The sequence below is a fragment of the Ambystoma mexicanum genome, chromosome 11 (genome assembly GCF_040938575.1).
Source record: "Ambystoma mexicanum isolate Mex_15411 chromosome 11, UKY_AmexF1_1, whole genome shotgun sequence".
NCBI classification, from domain to species: Eukaryota; Metazoa; Chordata; class Amphibia; order Caudata; family Ambystomatidae; genus Ambystoma; species Ambystoma mexicanum.
This window is the reverse complement of record NC_090934.1, coordinates 773,265,972-773,286,277: the sequence shown is the minus strand read 5'-3', so window position 1 is coordinate 773,286,277 and position 20,306 is coordinate 773,265,972. Positions and strand designations below refer to the sequence as shown.

The 20,306-nt window shown below is 48.0% G+C and overlaps 1 protein-coding gene across 10 annotated transcripts in view; it reads left to right on the top strand.

Moving 5' to 3' along the window:
* The window catches only part of SCUBE2 (signal peptide, CUB domain and EGF like domain containing 2), a 1,402,698-nt gene that overhangs the window by 1,310,878 nt on the left and 71,514 nt on the right, over positions 1-20,306 (top strand). For all 10 annotated transcript variants that reach the window (XM_069623684.1, XM_069623682.1, XM_069623685.1 and 7 more), the window contains one exon: positions 17,015-17,167. In XM_069623684.1, coding sequence (XP_069479785.1) covers positions 17,015-17,167 — 153 coding nt within the window. The remainder of the gene's footprint in view (positions 1-17,014; positions 17,168-20,306) is intronic.

Genomic DNA, 20,306 nt, shown 5'->3' with positions numbered 1-20,306 from the left:
CCAATTGGCAAGTCACAAAGAAGGGAAGGCGATCTAGAAGAGATGCCCAGCTAGAAGCACCAAAGCAAGATAAAGTTGAGACTGATTCTGAATGTTCTGAGAACAGGGCATTGTGGTACCACAGTGGCTATGGCCTGGAGCTCGAAGAAGCTGGTAACCAGGTAGGTGCAGTAGAGTTGGGAACACTAGGAGACTCATCGGGTCTCAGATCTGAAGTTCAAGATTCGGAGTTCAGCGAAACACTGAGTTAAGGAAGCAGGCAAGGGTCGAGGTTGGGGAGGACTCTAGTGGTTTCCTTGCAGCAGCATGGACGGTGTCAAAGATGCCCAAATCGGTGTCACAGTAGTCACAGATGCAGGGAGAGCAAGGGATGTTTCATTGGTTCTATTGTTGCGGGGCAGCCCAGTCCAGGGTCTTTGAGGCAAGGTGAGTCCTTTCTGCTGCCATTTCCAACCGGGAGGGTTTGTAGGGCACACTTGCAAGGTTCTGTCACCGCCAGTGAGTAGGGTCCTTTGTGCCAGTGTTTCAGTTGCAGTAGGCCTTGTCCAGCCAGATGGTCTTCCCACGTAGGCCGTAGGAATAGTTGGGGGCAAGCACTTGCCTTTTGCTTGAAATTCTCGGCTTCACCTCTGTCAGAACACTTTGGAATGGACTATCCTGAACAGAGTTCCAGGTGAATCCTTTTTATCTTGAAGTCCAAAGATGCATCAAGTAAAGGGAGGATCTTCTCCCCCTATATAGGTAAAATGATACAACTGATTAGTCCACACCAACCCTTTTGTTAGGGGCCCAATCCTGACTGCTGTAACAAATGTCCTTTGCCTGCTGGTGTCACACCCGAGTGCCATGTCTACAGGAAGTTGGGAAGGAAGATGAGAAGCCCCAGCAAATCCAAGCTGGCAAGGCCCCTCTGTGGTCTGAACCCGTCCTTAAGGCTACTCTAACTCCACCTCTTTCCTCTGAATGCCTCGTTCAGAAGGACCCCTGGAATCAGCAACCTAATGTAAGCGGCCCATTGGCATGGCATGACGGTCTTTGAAGCACCGGTTCCCAAAGTACCTGTGGGGGCTGGTGGGGTTCCTGTTACCTGAAGAAAGATGATGGCTCTCAACAGGTTTAAAGAACACTCCCTGGTCTGGGTCCCACATGGTGGTTGTGGGCAGAACCAAGACAGCAGATGGCTAATACATACCCAATCCCCATCATGAATGAGTCACTGTTCTGCAAGCTGGCGATGATATGACATTCGATGCTTCTGGCTATATAATTGTGTAATTTCAGCCACAATGTGAAAACCAGACAGACGTGGCATATATTTATATTTTAATAATTGCTACCTGGCTGCTAGTGTACACAATTATAATATCTTAAAACAGAGATGCAGACTGATAAAAAGCAAGCTATGCCTGTTGTAACTCTGCTTTCCAACATCTGCATTCAGGCATGCATATGACCTTTGAACCAGTCCTGCTGCCAGTACAGGGCAGATGCTGAGGATGTCAGGAGATGGTCCCAGCAAAGAACATGTGTGCGTTATACTTTTTGGCATGCAGAATTCTGAAAGTAGGATCTGATTAGAGGATCCCGCTTTCAGAAACCGAATTACCTGTATCATTTTATTGCTAAAAATCAGCAAATGGTCAGGCTGTATCACTCTTGCAGATAGCATTCTGGAAAAGGCACCATCTGGGGACCGTGAGTAAGCATCTTAATACCAGGTTGGCTTGCCAGAGGTCTCAACCTAGTAAATGGCCTCTTACCATGACACACTGCTTTCCTATACTTGTAGCAAAGAAAGGCACAGTGTGCGTCTGTGTCATACAGTATGTTTCTGTCTAGTAAAAACAATATCAGACACTTGAGAAGGAATGCTCTATCACCAGACTGTCTTCTTGAGACTATCAATCTGTGGCCTGTAATGAGAATCAATTGATAACAGTGGAACTATAAACAAGTTCCATTACTCACTGTGGAGGCAAGTTATTTAAATGTTCTGAATAAAGCAAACCTAGTTGGATATTATGCCTTATTTCAGGTGCTGTAGCTTTCTTGTCTGTGCTCTAACCCCAAGAATACTGGTCCTGCAACAACAAAGATGTGTTGAAGGGAAGGACTGGATACCTATTGCAGTAAATAAAATCGACCTGGTCATTCCAGTTGCCTTCCTGCATGCCTGTATTCTCCCTCGTCTTTGCTCTGAAATGTGTCATTGCCTCTCTGTAGGCATATGAGCAGTCAGGTTCACAAGTTTCCAAAGGGGGTGCTCTGCTCTACAGGTCCCCCTGAACTGTCTCCTCTTCAAATTGTGACAAAGGAGTAAACTCCTGTTTCGAATAGATTTCTTCCTGACAAGGATCCCTCATCTTTTGATATTGTATTGTTAGGGCATTGGGTCTTCACCAATATTTCCACCAACAGGGGGCGCAGGGCAGGTCTGCGTCGGCTACACCCAACGCCTCTATGCCCCCTGTACTGGACATGACATCAGGGCCAGTATATATCTAGGTGCCATGCCCTGTGACCTCGGTTCCTTTTTTCTGCGCACTATGTTTGCTTTAGGAACACGCTCTTTGTACTCCTAGGTCCCGTCTCATTTCCTCCATATTGTATGGGCGTCCCTCGCTAGGGACGGGAGACGGAACCCTTTTCACCAGAAAAAAATCTTCTTCCCCGATAAATTTAGAGGTGTGTGGGGGCACGGCCCTGGGAGCATGCGCGGCCCTGGGAGCATGTGCTCCCCTGACTCCGCCCACCGGTGCCACTCCCCAGTGCAATTTTCTGCGTCGACGGGAGTGGACCGCTTTCACCAGCTCTCTTGGGTTTGGCTTCAGCCTTGTAATTACACACGCTCTTTCAGGTACTCGGTCCTCTTGCTCTTCCCTACGTCCGACCCCCACTCTTTGCCTCTGCTGCATTGACCCTGATCACGGCTGGGAGTGTTGTATCACGTGTGACGCACTTAAACTGCACGCTCTGAAGAACAGATTAGCTCAGTGGAGGGAGCGATTCAAACGAATGCATCCAGAGGACTTGAAGGACTTCGTCAAGCACAAGACAAGGCCCAAGGTAGGGCCACTTTTTTCATCTGCACCCCGCAATGGCGACTCCTTCCCAAGGAGACATCTGAGTGGGAGGGACTGTTCAGGTTCTGGGTGGATACGCCCTACTACCGATCAAAATGTCTGAGTGGGCTCCTGTATGCAGCACTACCGGCGACACAGCCAAGGGCACAATGCCTACCAGGCCCCCGTCCTGAAGTGCAGGGTAGGCCTGAAGCTCCACTGCCAAGGGACCTGGAGGAGGCCAGGCCTAGCGCGGCAAGAACCACGGCGCAGGCACATGGCATGCAGCCCAACAAAATGGCTACCACGCCAGACAAAATGGCCACTCGTCCAATACGCCCCCTTTTGGGGAGCAGGTGGGAGAACAAGTTTCGAGGTGGCACTGGTCTTCGCCAGGTACGTGGCCTACAGCCTATCCTTTAGCATCGCAGGGCAGATAAACCCTGCAGGCAGCAAGGCAGAGTACGCCCAGACCTCAGCAACCTCGGGGACCAACTCCTGCACCACCTAACGCCCCACCGGCCTGTGAGGACAGGTTTTTTTGAGAAGTTCCTCACGCTTATGAGATCCCCCTCAGATGGGAACCATCCTTCAGGATGCGATCAGAGACATGTTACCTCCTGTCCCGCCACCTGTGCCCATAGTCATTCTTCCTATGTCTCCAGCGACTCGGGCCCCATGCAGCCTCACCTGTCTGCGCCAGCTCCAATGGTTCTGGCTCCTCTGCAGGAGCCTCTGGCTCTGGTGACCACACCTCAGCCTGTGGCGCCCAATACTCCTCCACCTGTTCCAAACCAGCAGGACTCCCTAGTGGACACCAATGAGGTTGGAGGACCCTGACACTCCGTCTTCAGCCAAGGCATTCCATGAACGACTTGCAGGTCTGGCCGAATACTTGGAGCTTCCACAACCCGAGGTTGAACAACCAGAGGCGGGATTCCTGGCAGAGGTCCTCACTCTACGCCCCGCAACTAGAACTGGGATTCCGATGCAGAAGGACGTTGTCACCTTGGCCAAAAAGGGATGGCCTAAACCCCATTCGGCAGAGCCCACCAATCGGCGCCTTGACGCCAAGTACAGGCAATTGGAGGGGGATACACTCTTGCTGTCGGCACACCCTCAACCACACACTTCGGTGATTGCTGCGGCCTCCATCTACTCGAAGCCGCAGTCAGTCTTCCTCGACCACCCTGTCCTCAGCTCTGCTAGGCAAGAAGGAGAAGATCTTGGAGGAGGAAGATCTGGAAAGAAGGTCTATTCCAATGCCTCGCTGCACCTTCGTCAGTCTAATGCAGATGCCACGCTCATAGCCGTTAACCAAAGGGTTTGGCGGGAAATAGCCGACTTCCTTCCAGAACTTCCGGTACAGTCAGACACGCATCAAGGTGGAGGAATGGGAAAACATTTATTTGAAGATGCTTGACATCTTTGCCAAGGTCCTGGTGCTAACAGTGCTGTAGCCCCTAGGGAATATGCCCCTCTCCCATTGAGGCCTTGCCAAGATGGGCCAACATAAGGAGAACGGATTCCTAGAGGAGTTTTGTGAGGGAGGAATGAGGACCTTCAAGGCCTGGCCTCGGATCTTCAGGAGGACAGCAGACTTGACACCTCCCCATAGTGGGATTTCTACCGTTCCTAGACCGTTTCTACCATAAAAACCTCAGGAATCCCAGAGGCTGATGGGCAAGGTTGCTGAAGTGCAGAGACTGCTCTAACACCATCCACGCCCAAGTCCACTTTGAGTTGAATGACATCCTGGACAAGGGGCCCAAGAAAGAGACCTTGCTCCCATTCAACGTGGCTGCGGAGGTGCCAGTGCTGGAGGCCCCCCTCAACACCCTCAGTTGACAGGAAGCTTCCCAACTCCTTCAGATCCAGCCTTCCTGTCCACCCATGCCTTCCCTGAGGGCCTGGGGGTGCAGGCTGCTAATCTAATTGTACCTGGACAGAACCAAGAGCTTCTGCAAATCAGACACCCTCTTCATCACCTTTGGGGGAATCCACACCTGGCTGTCAGGCCTCCAAGGCTTTTATAGCAAGGGCGATGGTTCTGGCCATCAGGGAGGCATGTGAAGGGCAGCACAAGCCGTTACCAGTAAACCTGCATGCCCACGCCATCGGAGCTAAGGCCACAGCAGTAGCTTTCCAAAGACCTGTTCCGTGGCAGGTTATCAGCAAGGCGGCATTGTGGGCCACTCCTCGAACTTCTGCACGCACTACTGCTTGGATGCCAGGTCGGATGCGGCATTAGGTCGGACAGTGTTAAGGAACTTGTTTCCTTAAGGAGGGGAAACTCTCCACCCTGGGGCTACATTCAGTTGTAATCGCCCATACAGTATGGAGGAAAGGGGACGGGACATAGGAGTAATTATTATAAGTTACTTACCGTAGTGACTAACATACTCCTAGTCCATAGTCCCCTTTCCGCCATATGTCCCACCATCCTCCTCCCAATAAAACTGGTGTCATTAGGCAATGTTAATATTGTTGACGCGGCAAAGGAGACTGAGGAGTGGCGATGGTGGACAGAGTCAGGGGAGTGCATGTTCCCGTCACGCCCACACATCTAAATTTAAAGGGGAAGATAATTTTTTCTGGTGAAGATTCCGTCTCCCGCCGCTAGCGAGGGACACCCATACAGTATGGAGGAAAGGGGACTATGGACTAGGAGTACGTTAGTCACTACGGTGAGTAACTTATAATTTGTGCAGGATGGCAAAGAGGCTTCCTGCCAAATTCTGCAGTCAGGTGATGACACAGTGGACTGTGAGGGTCGTGCGATGGCCACTGGCACAGTTGTACGACGTCAGTCATTAATGAGAACGTTGGCCTTTGCCCAAGACATACAGCCCAACTCCTGTACAGGCCCTTTGACAGGTATCATCTTTTTGGTGCAAAGGCAGATGACACCTTATAGAGGTTTCAACCATCCAAGGTGACTGCTAAGTCTCTGGGTTTGGTTGTGCAACAGCCTGCTGCATTGTCCAATTGGGGTCGTGGTTTTCACCCCTCTGCCCCTATGCTTCTCAAGGGAGATGTCGGGCTGCCCAAGGAAGGCAGCAAGGTAGATACTTCTTGAGGGGTAGGGCAGAGGTGCCCCTATTGGTGGCCTGGCAGCCACCCATGATACAAAACCCCAATGAAACCTTGTGCCATGAGTCACCAGTGGGGGGAGTATATCACTGTCCAAATTGGAATGGTCTCAGACCATGTCTGATGCTTGGGCCTTACAGGTCGTATGACAGGGTTACTGTCTCCCTTTCATTCACCATCCTTACACATCTGTCATGCCACCAGACCCTATCCTCCTGTTGTAGGTCAGTCAGCTTCTCTCTGAGAGAGCCATAGAATGGGTACCACGCTTGGAATGAGGCAAGGGATGGTACTCTACTTATTTACTGGTGCCGAAGAAAGACTGCGGGTTTGCACTCGAAACTGGATCCGAGTCTGCTAAATGTGTACCTGCAAAATGACAAATTCAAGATGGTTACTTTGGCCCAGATTCTCTGAGCCCTCTATCTGCAGTGCTAGTTGGCGTCACTGGACCTGTATGATGCATACTTCCATGTGCCTATTCATCTGAAGTGCAGAAAGTACTTGAGGTTTGTTGTGGACCAACATCACTACTAGGTCAAAGTCCTGCCCGTTAGGCCTTTCTTTGGCACCCAGGTTTTTCACCAAGCTACTAGTGGTAGTGATCACCTGCCTCACGAGAGGGCATTCATGGCTTTCCTTACCTGGATGACTGGCTCGCCCGAGTTCGCTCACTGGACCAGGCTTCAGAACGTGCAGTTTGTTGAAAAGCTTGACCTTCCCCCACCCTCTCGCCCCCTCCCCCCCCCGCTCGGAAGGTGCATGTCCTCCAATCACATGGTCGAGTTCCTGCTTCGGTTTTCATTTCTTCTGCGACTCATGGCCTCCTGCATTCTGGAGGTTCCAGAGGCCTGTCTACCCATGGTCGCAATCTTCTTCAGATAGTGAGTCGTGTGGCTCAGGACCTAGTGTGGTGGTCCCTTAGAAACAACCTGCTGAAAGGTGCATTTTTTTTGTCATCCCTGGCCGCTGGTCACGGTATTCACTGATGCAACCCTGACTGATTGGGGCTTTCACCCTTCAGATCTAGTGGTGAGTGGACTGTGGTCTCCCTCAGTCTTTGGAGCACATCAATTTGCTGTAGTTGGGGGGTGATCAGGCTAGCCCTGGTTGACTTCCTTCCCTCTGTAAAATGCAATGCTGTGCTGGCCCTGATAGACCACACTGTAAACATGCACTACCTCAACAAAAGAGGTGGTGTGGAAGTATATATGACGACTGAGATGGTGGCATACAAAATCTACAGATAGGCTGAGTACTGTGCTACAAGAAATTGATTAACTTTAACAAAACCTTTCTTTAAAAACCTTTCTTTCGGTCGGGGGTGGCCGGTGGCTGTGTTGGAAGGACGTGAGACGCTGTAGCTCTGTGTGAGGTGCCAATCATCAGGCACGTTTATCCCTCCAGAATGTCATTATGAGCATAGGGGGAAGAACATTTTGCCAGTACGAACGCTTCCTGATCCGAAAGATACCAAATCCACCTTTGGTTGCCCTCCCTCGCTGGACCAGGAGTGAAAAGATTGCCGCCATACTGGATTTGCAGCAGCCATCTTTTTCCAAAATCCCTGTGATGCAGCAGACGAGGAGAGACTGACTCTTGCTTACTTCGGCCCCTGTGGATAGAGAACTGTGTGGGCCTGGCGGTGCAGACATTTCACAGGACTGACGTTGCTGCAGGCAGCGAGATTGGGCCGATGTGGTCCTCCCTGAACGTGACAGGAGTGAAGGGGAGGCATCTACCACTGGAGGCATCAGCTGTTCACATGTGGCGTGGAGCAGTGGATGCCCCCCGGCCGTTCCTGCTCCAGAAAGTGTTGGTAAGGAGTGACTTCCTTAAGGGTGAGCAGAGTCTCTGGCCCGGTCCCTCTGTTGGATCTCTGCTGATGAACGTGGGGCTCTAAGCCCACTAGCTCATATCTCGGCACTGAGGGGAGCCTGGCTGGATGATTGCAAGGTGTTGCAACCCGGGGAGCCAGTGGATCCCAGTTCCTGTGAAACGTGTTGGCAACGTTGTGCTTTCCATGGTAGCATGCATGAGTTTGAGTTGTGCATTACCATTCATTGGAATACAATGAAACAGACTGATGAATCGGCGGCCTGCTATTGCCCATTGGCATGCAGGGGATTGAGGCTCTTGCGGCGAAGTCCTGTTTCATTGACCATGGCATAAAACATGTCAGCTGTGAAAGCCCTGAAACGTAAGTGCATGCTCCATAGAGGTAGTAATAAAGCACACTTGACACAAAATACATGAGCGCCCAGTAATGGCTTCATCTGTACCCCGATCTTCTGAAGCACTGAAAAATAGATAACTGCAAATCCGTACAGAAATAGCAGTGGTTGCCCACATAACTATTCGCTGACGGTACTCCTGTCCTGGGACATTCAAACGCTTTGTTTTGGCCTAGCGCTGAGGCCCAAACAAACCCCCAGAAAAATGCACACTGTACAACTGAAACACAAGCACATGACAAAAGGTAGGCCAAGGGCCCCGAAAGCAACCAAGTGCTCCTGACTATTGCTGCCATGCTTGCAGCATTGGAGACTACAATACTAAGTCAAAATAGATGCATCACTCTTGCGACAAGGCCTGAGAAACCTGGCACACAGGGTTGGCACACAGAAGATAAAATGGTAGAAATGCTGCAGAAGATGTCCACTCTTCGTAAACAAGTATCCAAACTTCAAGAACGCTCTTCCACCCTTAGAGTTGTGTACTGAAGATGTGGAAGGCTGTGCATGGAAAAGCAACATCAGGATCATAGGATTCCTGGAGAATATGGAGGGACAAAACTTAACGGAATGCATGAAGAATGTCCTGCTGCAGGAGATGGGACCAGCCACACTGTCTGAGATTCACGATAGAAGGCGCACACAAGGCACCGATGAGGAGACCCCCTCCAGGCACAAAGCCGCACCCACTAATAGCTATGTCCTGAATTATAAAGACAAATAAGATATACTTTAATTCTCTCGACACAGTGCCAAGATGATAAGAGGCGGCAGATCCCTTGCAATATATCCGTATTACACCATACAGTTGCAGAGAAAAAGATGCTTGTTTGAACCTGTCAAGTCCATGCTAAAACTGTTTCAAATAAGATATATGCTTCTGTTTCCCGCAAAATTTAAGATAATACTCAATGGAGCTACCCACTTTTTTTGAGACACCCGATGTACACAATTGGCTGGACTGCCACAAAAATCTACAGATAACCCCAAGAAGCATGTGGATGTACCGAAAAAGACATTGCCAAGCAAGGACCTGTGAATGGAGACTGGGAGAAGACAAAAAATGCCTGCCTTTGGGAGCATCTTCAATGTAGTGATGAAGGGGAGTTCTTGCACTAAACAATAGCTGCCCAGGCATAAGGAGGCATTGCTCAACAGAGCAACTATACCCGTAAATTCAAGATTCAAGATTGTGAGATGGCCTTTGCATCATAGACTTGACTAGGGCTCATATGGTCTATTCTGCACCAGCGCAGATCTGCTCTTTCCCGCGCCGGCCGACCCAGAAGAACCCCTTTTCATGCCCCAGCACACATAATGAGAGTATCCCACTGCAGTCACACTGTGCGATCTCCTCAAGGTAGACCCAGTGAGATGCCTTGGGTTTACGTATCTGTGATACTCAAATAGCTTGCGCAGTTGAGATTTAGACCTTCGGTTTTTATTTTTACAAGGTTTTTTTATGTTTCATATTGTTGCCACTGCATCTGTATGCATGTCTTAGAAATGTTGCTGGTAATAAGTTTGACTTGGACAAGGAAGAAATGTGGGTTTGGGGGGCAGAGGGGTTTTCAACAGCATCTTAGACCCCATCAAAGATAGGACACTGCTAACAGAAGCGTAAACCTCAACTACTACCAAGACACTGTGGAGATCACTTTACCCAGATGTAAGGACATATTGCTTTTATTCCCACCCTCATAAAACATACACTAGAATTGACCACTTTATCACGGGCTGGGAACATGTGTATCTCTTCCCTGATGCCTTGTACCCGAGTAAAACGCTCTCCGTTCATTCCACATTGGTGGTTACGCTCCGAAGATGACTGAGTTCTCCTATTTCGACGTGCAAGTTCAACCATCTAGAATTGCTTGACAGTTACATAATGAGGCGATCAGTAATTATTTAATAGATAATGTGACCTTGACTTCTGATCGCTCAATGCTATTTTAAGCATTTAAGGTCATGATCAAGTCTGTATTCCCGCAATGGTGGGAGTTCGTAAGGCCCTTATTACACACTTGGAGAGACTGGACCATCGTGACACTGTGGAGGAGAGCTCAGTAGGCCTCTCAGATAGTGAACACACTTTACGGGACCTTCGAATGCAATGCAGTGCGACATGGCAACAACTAAGCAAACGTGACAGGACAACACATATCAATGAGGCTTATGAGAGGGGATAAAGAGCTAGTATGATACACACGTGGCTGCTTAGAACTGACAACCTTCACACACCCATTACTGCTCTGAAATCAGATGAAGGAGTGTTATGTTACAGACAATTGGATATTAACAAGGGGTTTAACTCTTACTATAGTACTTTGTACAGCCAGTGGAAACAGTCTTATCTGGAAGAAATGGATGATAATCTGGGTCTTATAGACCTCCCAATGATTACACCAAAGCAAGCAGAAAACCTCAATAAACCAATTGCACTGCAGGAACTGCAGATGACACAACACATTAGCGACTGGAAAGGCCTTCCATGATATGCTTGGCCAACTTCCTGGGCATGCCCCAGCCGTAAGAACCGCAGTCAAAGGCTGCTGTGCTGCAGAGGTGTTGGCCTTTGGCTCCTCAAGCAGATCAGGGTTACTGTTACAGAACTCACTGAGGCATTGAAAATGTGGGAGAAGCCTGCCTATCTTTAGACTGCAAACAAAAAGTTGGGGGCCAGATACTGACTCCTTCCATCAGAAAAACTGTGGATAGCTTTGCAACCGCGGCCCCACTTATCTGTGGTGGTGTCGGCCTCGTTGTTCACTAAACCTTTGGGCTCTGGCACCACAGCGTTGTCTCCAGCCCTCCGGAACAAGGAAGACAAGCTCCTTGAGGCTTATGGTAAGAAGGTCTATTCTAATGCCTCGCCTCACATGAGACGAGCCAAAGCTGATGCCTTGCTAGCAGCAGGTAATCAAAAACCCTGGAGAGTGCTGGCTGATTGCTTGCCGTACCTGCCCAGACAAGCAGCAGGCTTTCAAGCCTGGTGTTGCCGAGGCTAAGATGGTGGCTCAGGATCTGCTAGAGTCATCCTTTCATAATATCGATAAAACTAGTTGTGGAATGGCGGTGGGTGCGGACATGCAAAGAGTTGCACAAATGGACAACACCAATTTTGCACAGGAGGTACATCATTGAATCATCAATCTCCCCTCTGATGGCGAGATTCTGTTCCACTCCTCCATGGATGAGGAACTGAACAAGCGCAGGACCTCCATCCAGACAGCCAAATATGCTGCAGCCAGTTTGTTACGGCTCAGGGGATCCATGTACACCTCTACCTGGATGACTGGTTGGTCCAGGCATCCCCCAGCCGGAAAGCTTCAGATACGACCAACTGGTGTCTACAGTGTACCACCTAGGGTCCTTGCTGACCCCTGCCCATAAGCTTACCTTCCTGGGTTTTGTGTGGGATTTAAAGCTCAGCAAGATTTTCCCCTTGACCCAGCGCACGTTGGATATTCGTCTGACAATGGCACGTTTTATTTCCAGGGAAATTACTATGGAAATGATCGCACCATAGGTTATTGGGCCCAGTTACTTTTTGTATACTCAGTGTTCCGCATGCCAGATTGAAGATGAGATGTCTGCAACTCTATCTCAGAAGCTCATTGTCGCAATGAATTGCCATAACGGCCTCTCTAGGTCAGGACCTGGGGTGGTGAGTAGATATGAAGAATCTGTTATGGGGGTCTCCTTCAAGGAGCTTCCCACCGATGTTGTCATAACAGACTTGCCCCTCCTTGAGTGAGGAGCCACCTTAGGGGCCCTAAAAGACAAAGTGCTGTGGTATACGGCCATCTTTGATGTGCTGCAGACGATCCTACCAAACAGCTGCAAGAAACCGTTCCTGGTCCAAAACGGACAGCTCAACATCGATGTTCTATATAAACAAGCAGGGGGGTATGAGATGCCCGCCACTGTCATCTGTCTTTATCAATATGGGAATGGGCTCTAGCACACAATATACTGCTCAGGGCAGTTCATCTGGCCCGGGTCCTGAGCGAAGAAGCGTACCTCTTCAGCAAGCTGCACCATGGCAACTATGAGTAGGAGATCAATCCCATGGCTCTGCATCCTATGTTCCAGAAGTGGGGTCTTCCCAAGAATTTTCTGTTTGGAACAAGCCAGAAAAAGAAGAGTCTTCGCTACTCCTCTCAGGTTGGCATGGGCACAGGCTCTCTGGGAGTCAAACTAAACATTCCTTGGATGGGGGAGTTCCTGTATGCTTTCCCGTCAAATCCTCTGATCCCCTGAGTATTGGCAAAAGTGAAGGAAACTGCAAACTCATACTAATAGTGCTGGGGTGGCTGGCCCAATTTTGGTAATCCGAACTGGTGAGACTGATCAGGATGGGACATATTCTGCTTCCACAGTGTCGCAACAACCTGATTGAAGAACGGGGCAAGATTCTTCATCCATGCCCTGAATTGCTCAACCTAGCAGCATGGTTCCTGAGAACTAGGTCATTTAGGTCTGTCTGCAGAGAACATGAAAATCATGCAGGTGGCAAGAAAGCAGTGCATGCAGTCACAATACCAAAATAAGTGGACCAGGTTCTGTCATCGGGCTTTGAAAAAAGGTATCAACCCCCTCGCCAGTGGCTTGAATGACGTGTTGTCCTCCGTCTCTTACCTAGCGTCTTCGGGCATCTTGGTTGACTCATGTTGCACCTATTTGGCGGCAGTTGGAACATACCGGAACATGGGCGAGTCATCCTTCTCCAGCAAATCCAGTGGTACGCAGACATCTAGAGGACCTTCTGCAGTTAAACACACCAGTTACGAGGCCTCTGCCTGTGTGGGAACTGAACATAGTTGTATTGGTACTAACTTGCAGGCCCTTTGAACCACGTTGATTCCACAGAACTCAAGTTTCTCTCTTGGAAGGTAATCCCATTGGTTGCCCTCACTTCTGCTAGGAGGGTAAGCGAGATACAAGCTTTCTCGGCCCCAGAACCATACACGTTCTTTCAAAGGGACAAGGTTGTGATGCGCACGCACCCAGCCTTCCTACCTAAACTGGTTTCCTCCTTCCATAGTAATTAGGAGGTGGTCCTGCCAACATTCTTCCCGGAACCCCAGTCCCCTGCTGACTCCACCCTTGACACCTTAGATGTCGATAGGGCGCTGAAATTCTACCCGGACAGGGTCAAACAGATCTGAAAATCAGATGCTCTTTGTCACCTTCGGGGGACACAACCCAGGCAGTCAAGCATTGAAGGCCACTATTGCTGGGTGGCTTGTATCTGCCATTCACTACTGTTACTCCTCTCCAAAGCTAACTCCACCTAAAGGTATGCATGCACACGCAGTGAGGGCAAAAGCTACTGCAGTAGCTTTTCAAAATCACGCCCCATGGGATGTTCTCAGCAGGACTGCCACATGGTCCACCCCATCAGCCTTTTGCAAGAACTACTGTTTGGCTACCAGTTCCAAGGCTGATGCCACATTTAGTCAGGCAGTCTTGCGAAACTTGTTTGCTCCTAGTTGGACTACCTCCACCCATGAGTATGTCATGCGACGAAATCTCCCAATCAATATGAAGAAACAGTTACTCACCGTAGTGACTACTGTACTCCTAGTCCATAGTCCCCTTTATTCCATATGACTCTCCCTTCATCACCTCTGCTAAATCAGTTCAGTTAGGTTTTGTAACCGGAAAGGGGGGAAAAAGAACTGGCAAGCTTGGCATATGGGCATAGTCAGCGTGTGTGCATTCATTTAAAGGGATTTATTTTCAGTGCGTTGCAAAAAAGCTCCTGTCCCGTCCCTGTGGGACGAGGTATCCTATGGTGTCCAGTCATAATTTCGAAAACATAATTTCGAAAGTCAAAAAAGTCGAATCAAAAATGTTGAAAAAAAAAATGTCGAATTGGTTTTTTTTTCGATATTTTTTTTTGGGCTCTAGTTTCTGTGAAAAAAATAGGTAAAAATAAAAAAAAGGGGGGTTGGGGGGCGAACCCCCCCATTTCGAAAAAAAAATGTCATTAAAAAAAAATTTGACATTTTTTTTTCAACTTTTTTTTTTCGACTTTTTGACTTTCGAATATTTTGTATTCGAAATTATGTCTATGAACCGTATCCTATGGGTATGTTATGCTATGTTAAAGGTTCTTCTACCGCGGACTATCCCCACCTGCGTAGTTTCTTGGTGCTGCGGTGGGTCTGTGAAGCAAAGTGGAGGGGACGGTTTGGTTATTAGGAATGAGCGGGAGAAAAGAGCAAGAGAGCTGTGATGTGCTGTTGGCAGCTTCAGTTCGGTTAACACCGTTCACCGAGTATAGGTGTGTTTTTTGGTTGATACCAGCCATGTTCTGGTGGGCGAGGCTATGTGTGGTTTGTTTTGCTGTTGTGTTGTAGTGAAGTGCGTGCGGTTTGCTGTGTTGTAGAGGTCCGGTTGTGTTCAGTTCAGGGTTTGAGAAGTGTATGTGGAAAGATTTGTTTTGTTAGTAGTTGGTTAGTGGCAGTGCCCTTTCCTTTGCCTTCTTTTTCCATTGACTGTGGCCCATAGCCACCCCCCCCCCCATTGCACATTCCGGTGTGTTTGTTACAATTACTGCTCCTATGTTGTGTGCAGAGGTGTGTGTCCTCCATAGGGCTATTCGGTGGTATTACCTTTCTGCCCTCAGAGTTAAGACTGTGTTGCTCATATCCCTTCCCTGTTGTATAATATGGTGTGTAGCAGTTACCCCCCCCTCCCCTCACGGGTTCCTCCAGGGGGAGGTGTTCCCTGTGCCCTGTGATCCATCATTCCTAGTGCGGGACATCTCGTCCCCTTTTACTCTAATGCCCTCTACCAGAGAACCAATTAAGCTGGACCCCCCCTCTCTCTTGCCTGTTTCCCCTTTGTATGTAGGAAAGGGGACTATGGACTAAGAGTACAGTAGTCATTACGGTGAGTAACTGTTTATATCTGTCCTGTGAATATTTTCTCTGTTTTCTGATAAAGCTTCCCAGTTGTTGCCAAATACCGGTTTGGCAGATTTGTTTTCTTTCTGCCCTTGCAGGAACCTGTCCGCATATTGTTTTTTGAAAATTCCCCAGAGCCAAGACTTTTTGCCTGTACTTTTGTCGAGAATGCCACTCCTGCTATATATGCTGAACAGAGGATGTATTCTATTACTGGAGTGCTTCCTTGGAGTATGAAGTAACTCTGTGTCTTGGAACTTGGTGGCCTGTGGCCCATTATTCCTTATGCAGCAAGTACATATCCGTAAGATTTGTAGATAACTGAACATCACATCAGTGGACATCTTGCCAGACCTCAATATCTTCAAATCCATACCAAAGCCAACACTTTCAAACTTAAGATGCTTGCGGGTCTTTGCAGAAGGCTGACAATCAGTTCTTATATGAAGGACAGTTGATAGAATCAAATGAAAGCTGGACCTCTCTTAATGCACAGTGCATAATGATAGTCACATAAATGGTAAGCGTCTTGCAATTGATGGTGCTGTAGTCATGCGCATTCACTCAACAGAAGAGCAGCTTCATCTTGCATATGCTCAGTTTCCCTCGTCCCCTGCATTCTTCCTCTAGATTGCGATCCTCAGCTTCCAGGCTGATTGTGTGCAGAATTGTATGGCCCGGTAAACATGTGGCCTCATATGCTCATGGGGCCAATCTAATGAGGTGGCCCGTGTAAATGCTTTTTGATGTTGTAGATTTCAAATGTTTTTGTGAATAAGCGAACAAATATATTTATCTGTTTATTGGCTTACTATGGAGTATGTTCAGCATATAGGAATACATATTGTGTTAAAACTTTCATAGGTGCTTTGGCAATGTCTCCCATAAACATACCCTTTTGAAATGTAGCTGCAGTTCATACATGCCAGCATGACCCATTCTATTTGGGAGAGAATAATCCAGTTCTCGTTTTAACTGTGCATCCTGGACTTGTGGTGCTGGATTTCTAGATTTATAAAGGGGATACAAAGGACTTCAAATAACGCAAAGTTAAAACCAGGACTGGACTAGCAACTCCCAAATGAAATGGGGCTTGTTGGCCTGTACACCAGTTACGTGCTATATTGAGGTAACCCTTGTTTCATGAGGTTGGCTATATTTTGTACCAATTGACCATAAACTACTAGCTGATAATTACCACACACACAACATAACTATCAAGACATTTCTGCAGTATACGGCCGAACGATACGACTATATACTTTTTTAGTTATGATATTGTCTTTGGTGTAAAGTAATTTATCATCAATTTCAGTGTGATTGTGAGTACATCAATTGTAAGAAAATCTGCTAGCCATAGAAAATGTACTCCCCCTCCCCCCAAATGATAGTCTACAAACCAGAACCCCACTGTTAATTTCAAAGCTTTATTAAAGGTTCTAGGTTGACACCCAATAACAAGTGGCTGCAAGGTTTAGTTTAGGGGGGAGGTATTACTTTCTTATCTTAGTGCTCTATAACAAATATATAACTGAAATGGCAAAATTGAAGTTCAACAAAAAAAATTCTTTTGGGGGGATTTAAGGGAAAGCGAACTCTTCCTGGCACCCTTCCTGATTACGGAAATAGTGTGCCTCTGTCAGTATGTCATTTTGAGAATGGGAGCCCATTTTGTACTAACTGAGGACATCTTGTTTGTCTTTGAAAGCATCTTCCAATTCGGTGACTACATATGAAACCTGCCAAACCTATGAGCGCCCTATAGCTTTCACGTCCAGATCAAAAAAGCTGTGGATCCAGTTTCGATCAAATGAAGGCAACAGTGCCAAAGGATTCCAAGTGCCATATGTAACCTATGATGGTAAGTGGGTATTTTAAGCTACTTATTGTCTGCCATGTTGTCCGTCAGACATTCGGCAAACTGACGTTGTGGATGGTCAAGTGCTAGAATTTTAATTCAGGCTGATTATGATTTTGGTTTGTACATTTGAGTACACTTATACCTCAGCTTTATCAATGAAGACCTTGTACAAATCACTATGTTTTAGGATTTTTACGATGCCCTTTCAGGAGTATAATTCTTCTTTAGCCCCATCATATTTATTATACGTTTTTGATCATGTAATACTGTCATGCTAATGTTTTCATTTTTTATGTTTATAAGATGCATTATTACTTAGGATGCACAGGGCTTAGAAAATGAACACAACGATAGACACACAGAAGTAAAATGCACATTATCCGAAGCACAGTTGAACAGACATGGGGGGGGGCTTTCATGTTTTGGGGAATAGTGCTTCAATCAGCATCTTCCTAACCCAACTCTATCGCCTGTAATGGATGGACCTCGAAATGGGAGATGGGTAGCATTTAATGAAGCCCCTATTGGAGGTAGGACAATGATTGAGGCATGGTTTTCATATGAAAAGTGCAAATGTATTTTCCGGATGGGCTCACTTTTACTCCCAGTGATTTGTAGCCTATATTAATAGATTTTCATCGACTGATAGAAGTACACCATTGCACAATGTTGGAGGTGTCATACAAGCAATCTGTGGCAGTGGATGAGAGATCCTGGTGGAGGTGCATTCGAGTGAATGGAGGTTGTAGATCTCTCTCGGAGCGAGCAACTCCCAAACTGGAAAATTGGCAGTTTTCATTAGTGGCAAAAATGCATTCAAGAACAGACAGTTGTACTTACCCTGGTTGAGAGGACCAACATTTCTTAAGAATAGTATGACTAGGGCAATACCTTGCCCCAGAAAGTCTGGATTCTTACCTGTAGCCCAATCTCAATGCAGACATTGAAAGTGAGTGGAGCAGTAGATGAGGGCTGAAAAGTTTGACTTGTACTACCTCACCCTTAACAAGGTTGACTGGGTGGTGCAAGCTTTAATGGGGCGGGAGTGGGCATTTAACCCTCATGTTGTGGAGCAGGATCACTTTCCGAGCTTCCCATATGATGTGGTTTAATGCAGCAAACCGAATGGCTTCATTTGGATCTTTCACTGGCTCGGGCTGCTGCCTTGTTTAAGCACAGCTAGCAGTGACATCTTCGTTTCCTGAATAAATGGAATACGCTAAATGTGACCATCGCTGGAGTTCCGTCATCCTGTGTTTCATTGCCTCTTTTTACTGAATCAGTGCTGGATTCTGCCATAGGAATTTATTTGCCACTATCCTAGTTTCAAGTATCCTCCGATGGGGATATGATGGATCAGGTGGCTTTCTTACCAGCATAAGGTAACTGCGGTTTTATTAAAGGATTAATGCAGAACAAAGGGCCTGTTTCTAGGCTCCGCTGCCTAGAGCTGTATTATAGGACTAGACTACAACAGACACCAAGCCAGAACAAGAAAACAATTCAGAATCTGTCCCAAAAGCAAGACACCTACATTGTGTCTTGGGATGCAAATTGTATATGCAAAGGCATATGAAAACCTTGGTCTCAGTAGTCTGAGAAACCAAGCTTACAAAATCGTTCTCTGATGGAAGCAGTCCGAGAGAGCTTTGTTGCCTTGCAAGACCATCATCAGAGTGACTTGTTTATTCTACCAGAACATACTCCTATGTCCCGCCCCCTTTCCTCCATCCTGTATGGGCGACCCCGACATGGGGATGAGACCGGAATCTTTAGGCAGCGAAAAACGGAGCTTCCCCTTTAAAACATAGAGTGCTGATACGTGGCTGCAGGCATGAGCATGTCGCTAGCACCGGCACCTCACCGTATTCCCTTTTTCCACACAGAAGTGAACTGACCTACCATCGAACGCAGAGATAACTTTTTGACTTTGCAACAGCCCCCCTTATGACTTTCTTCTTTTTTCCAGTGCTCACCGGCGTCTGGTGCCTCTCCGCCCCAGCGCATGTTAGTCGTGGGAGAGTTTACACGGTGTGCCTCGTGCAACCGTTGCTTCCCGGCATCTGACCCTCATGTGCTCTGCCTTGAGTGGCTGGGTGTAGATCAATGTGGGATGCATGCACGGCTTGCATTGCACTAACGCTGAGGACACTCAAAAACAGGCTAGCACGGCAGAGAGAAATATTTTCCAGATCCCTGCCAGAACATATCGAGGCCTTTGTCGGGAAGTCATCCAAGTCACAGGATAAGGCAAGTCCTTTATTTACTAAAGCACCCCAGCAGGGAGAATCCTTCTCAGGAAGCTCTTTTGCTGGGAGAGGTCACTCTGACCCTACTACTGGTGTCTAACCTGAGGCTAAGACAGGTCCCAACGCCTGGGCTGAGGGACCTTGCGGTTCTACCGGACCTGGCACCGAGGGGCGCAAGAGCTCTTCCACCACACTTACATGTGAGGGGCCTTCAGTCCTGTAGCCAGGCCTAGGTCTGAGGGGCGCCTTCATGCAATGTGAGCCAGGCTACCGGTCATCAGACTAAAGGCGTTCGGCCTCCCGGGACATCTTCTGTTCTGAGGCCGGCTCCAGTGTCACTGCATCGTCGGAGTCCTCCCAGAGGACTGGTACAAGGGACATTGCAGTGAACTTGGTTTTCCCATGTAATCCTGAGGTACCCACACAGACGCACAAAATGCCGGCCAGCCACACAGCAAGGAGCGCTGGGTCCAATATGCACAAAATGGCGTCCACGCAGTCGGCAGGCACCGATGCATCAGACTCTTGGCTTTGCACGCCCCACTCATCACCATCAGAATGAACAATGCAGGTCGAAAATAAACCATTGTCGCCCCCAGCATATGGGGCAGTCCCATCCTTCAGAGACTCCTGGTCCCCACAGTATCAGGGGCATCCTTTTCAGGGGCACCAGAACTACCCTTTCTCTCCTGAGCGCCAGGGTGATCATTTCACTAGCCAAAAGTCTAGGGCCCATAAAGATGCGGCACCGCAGCAAACTCCGGGTCAGCAGTTCTCTCAAGCGGCCTGCAAGGACAGATTATTTGATAGATTTATGGCGTTAATGAGATCCCAGCAAATATTGCGGATAATGAAAGTACTAATCAGAGAAATGGTTCCCCAAGTATTGC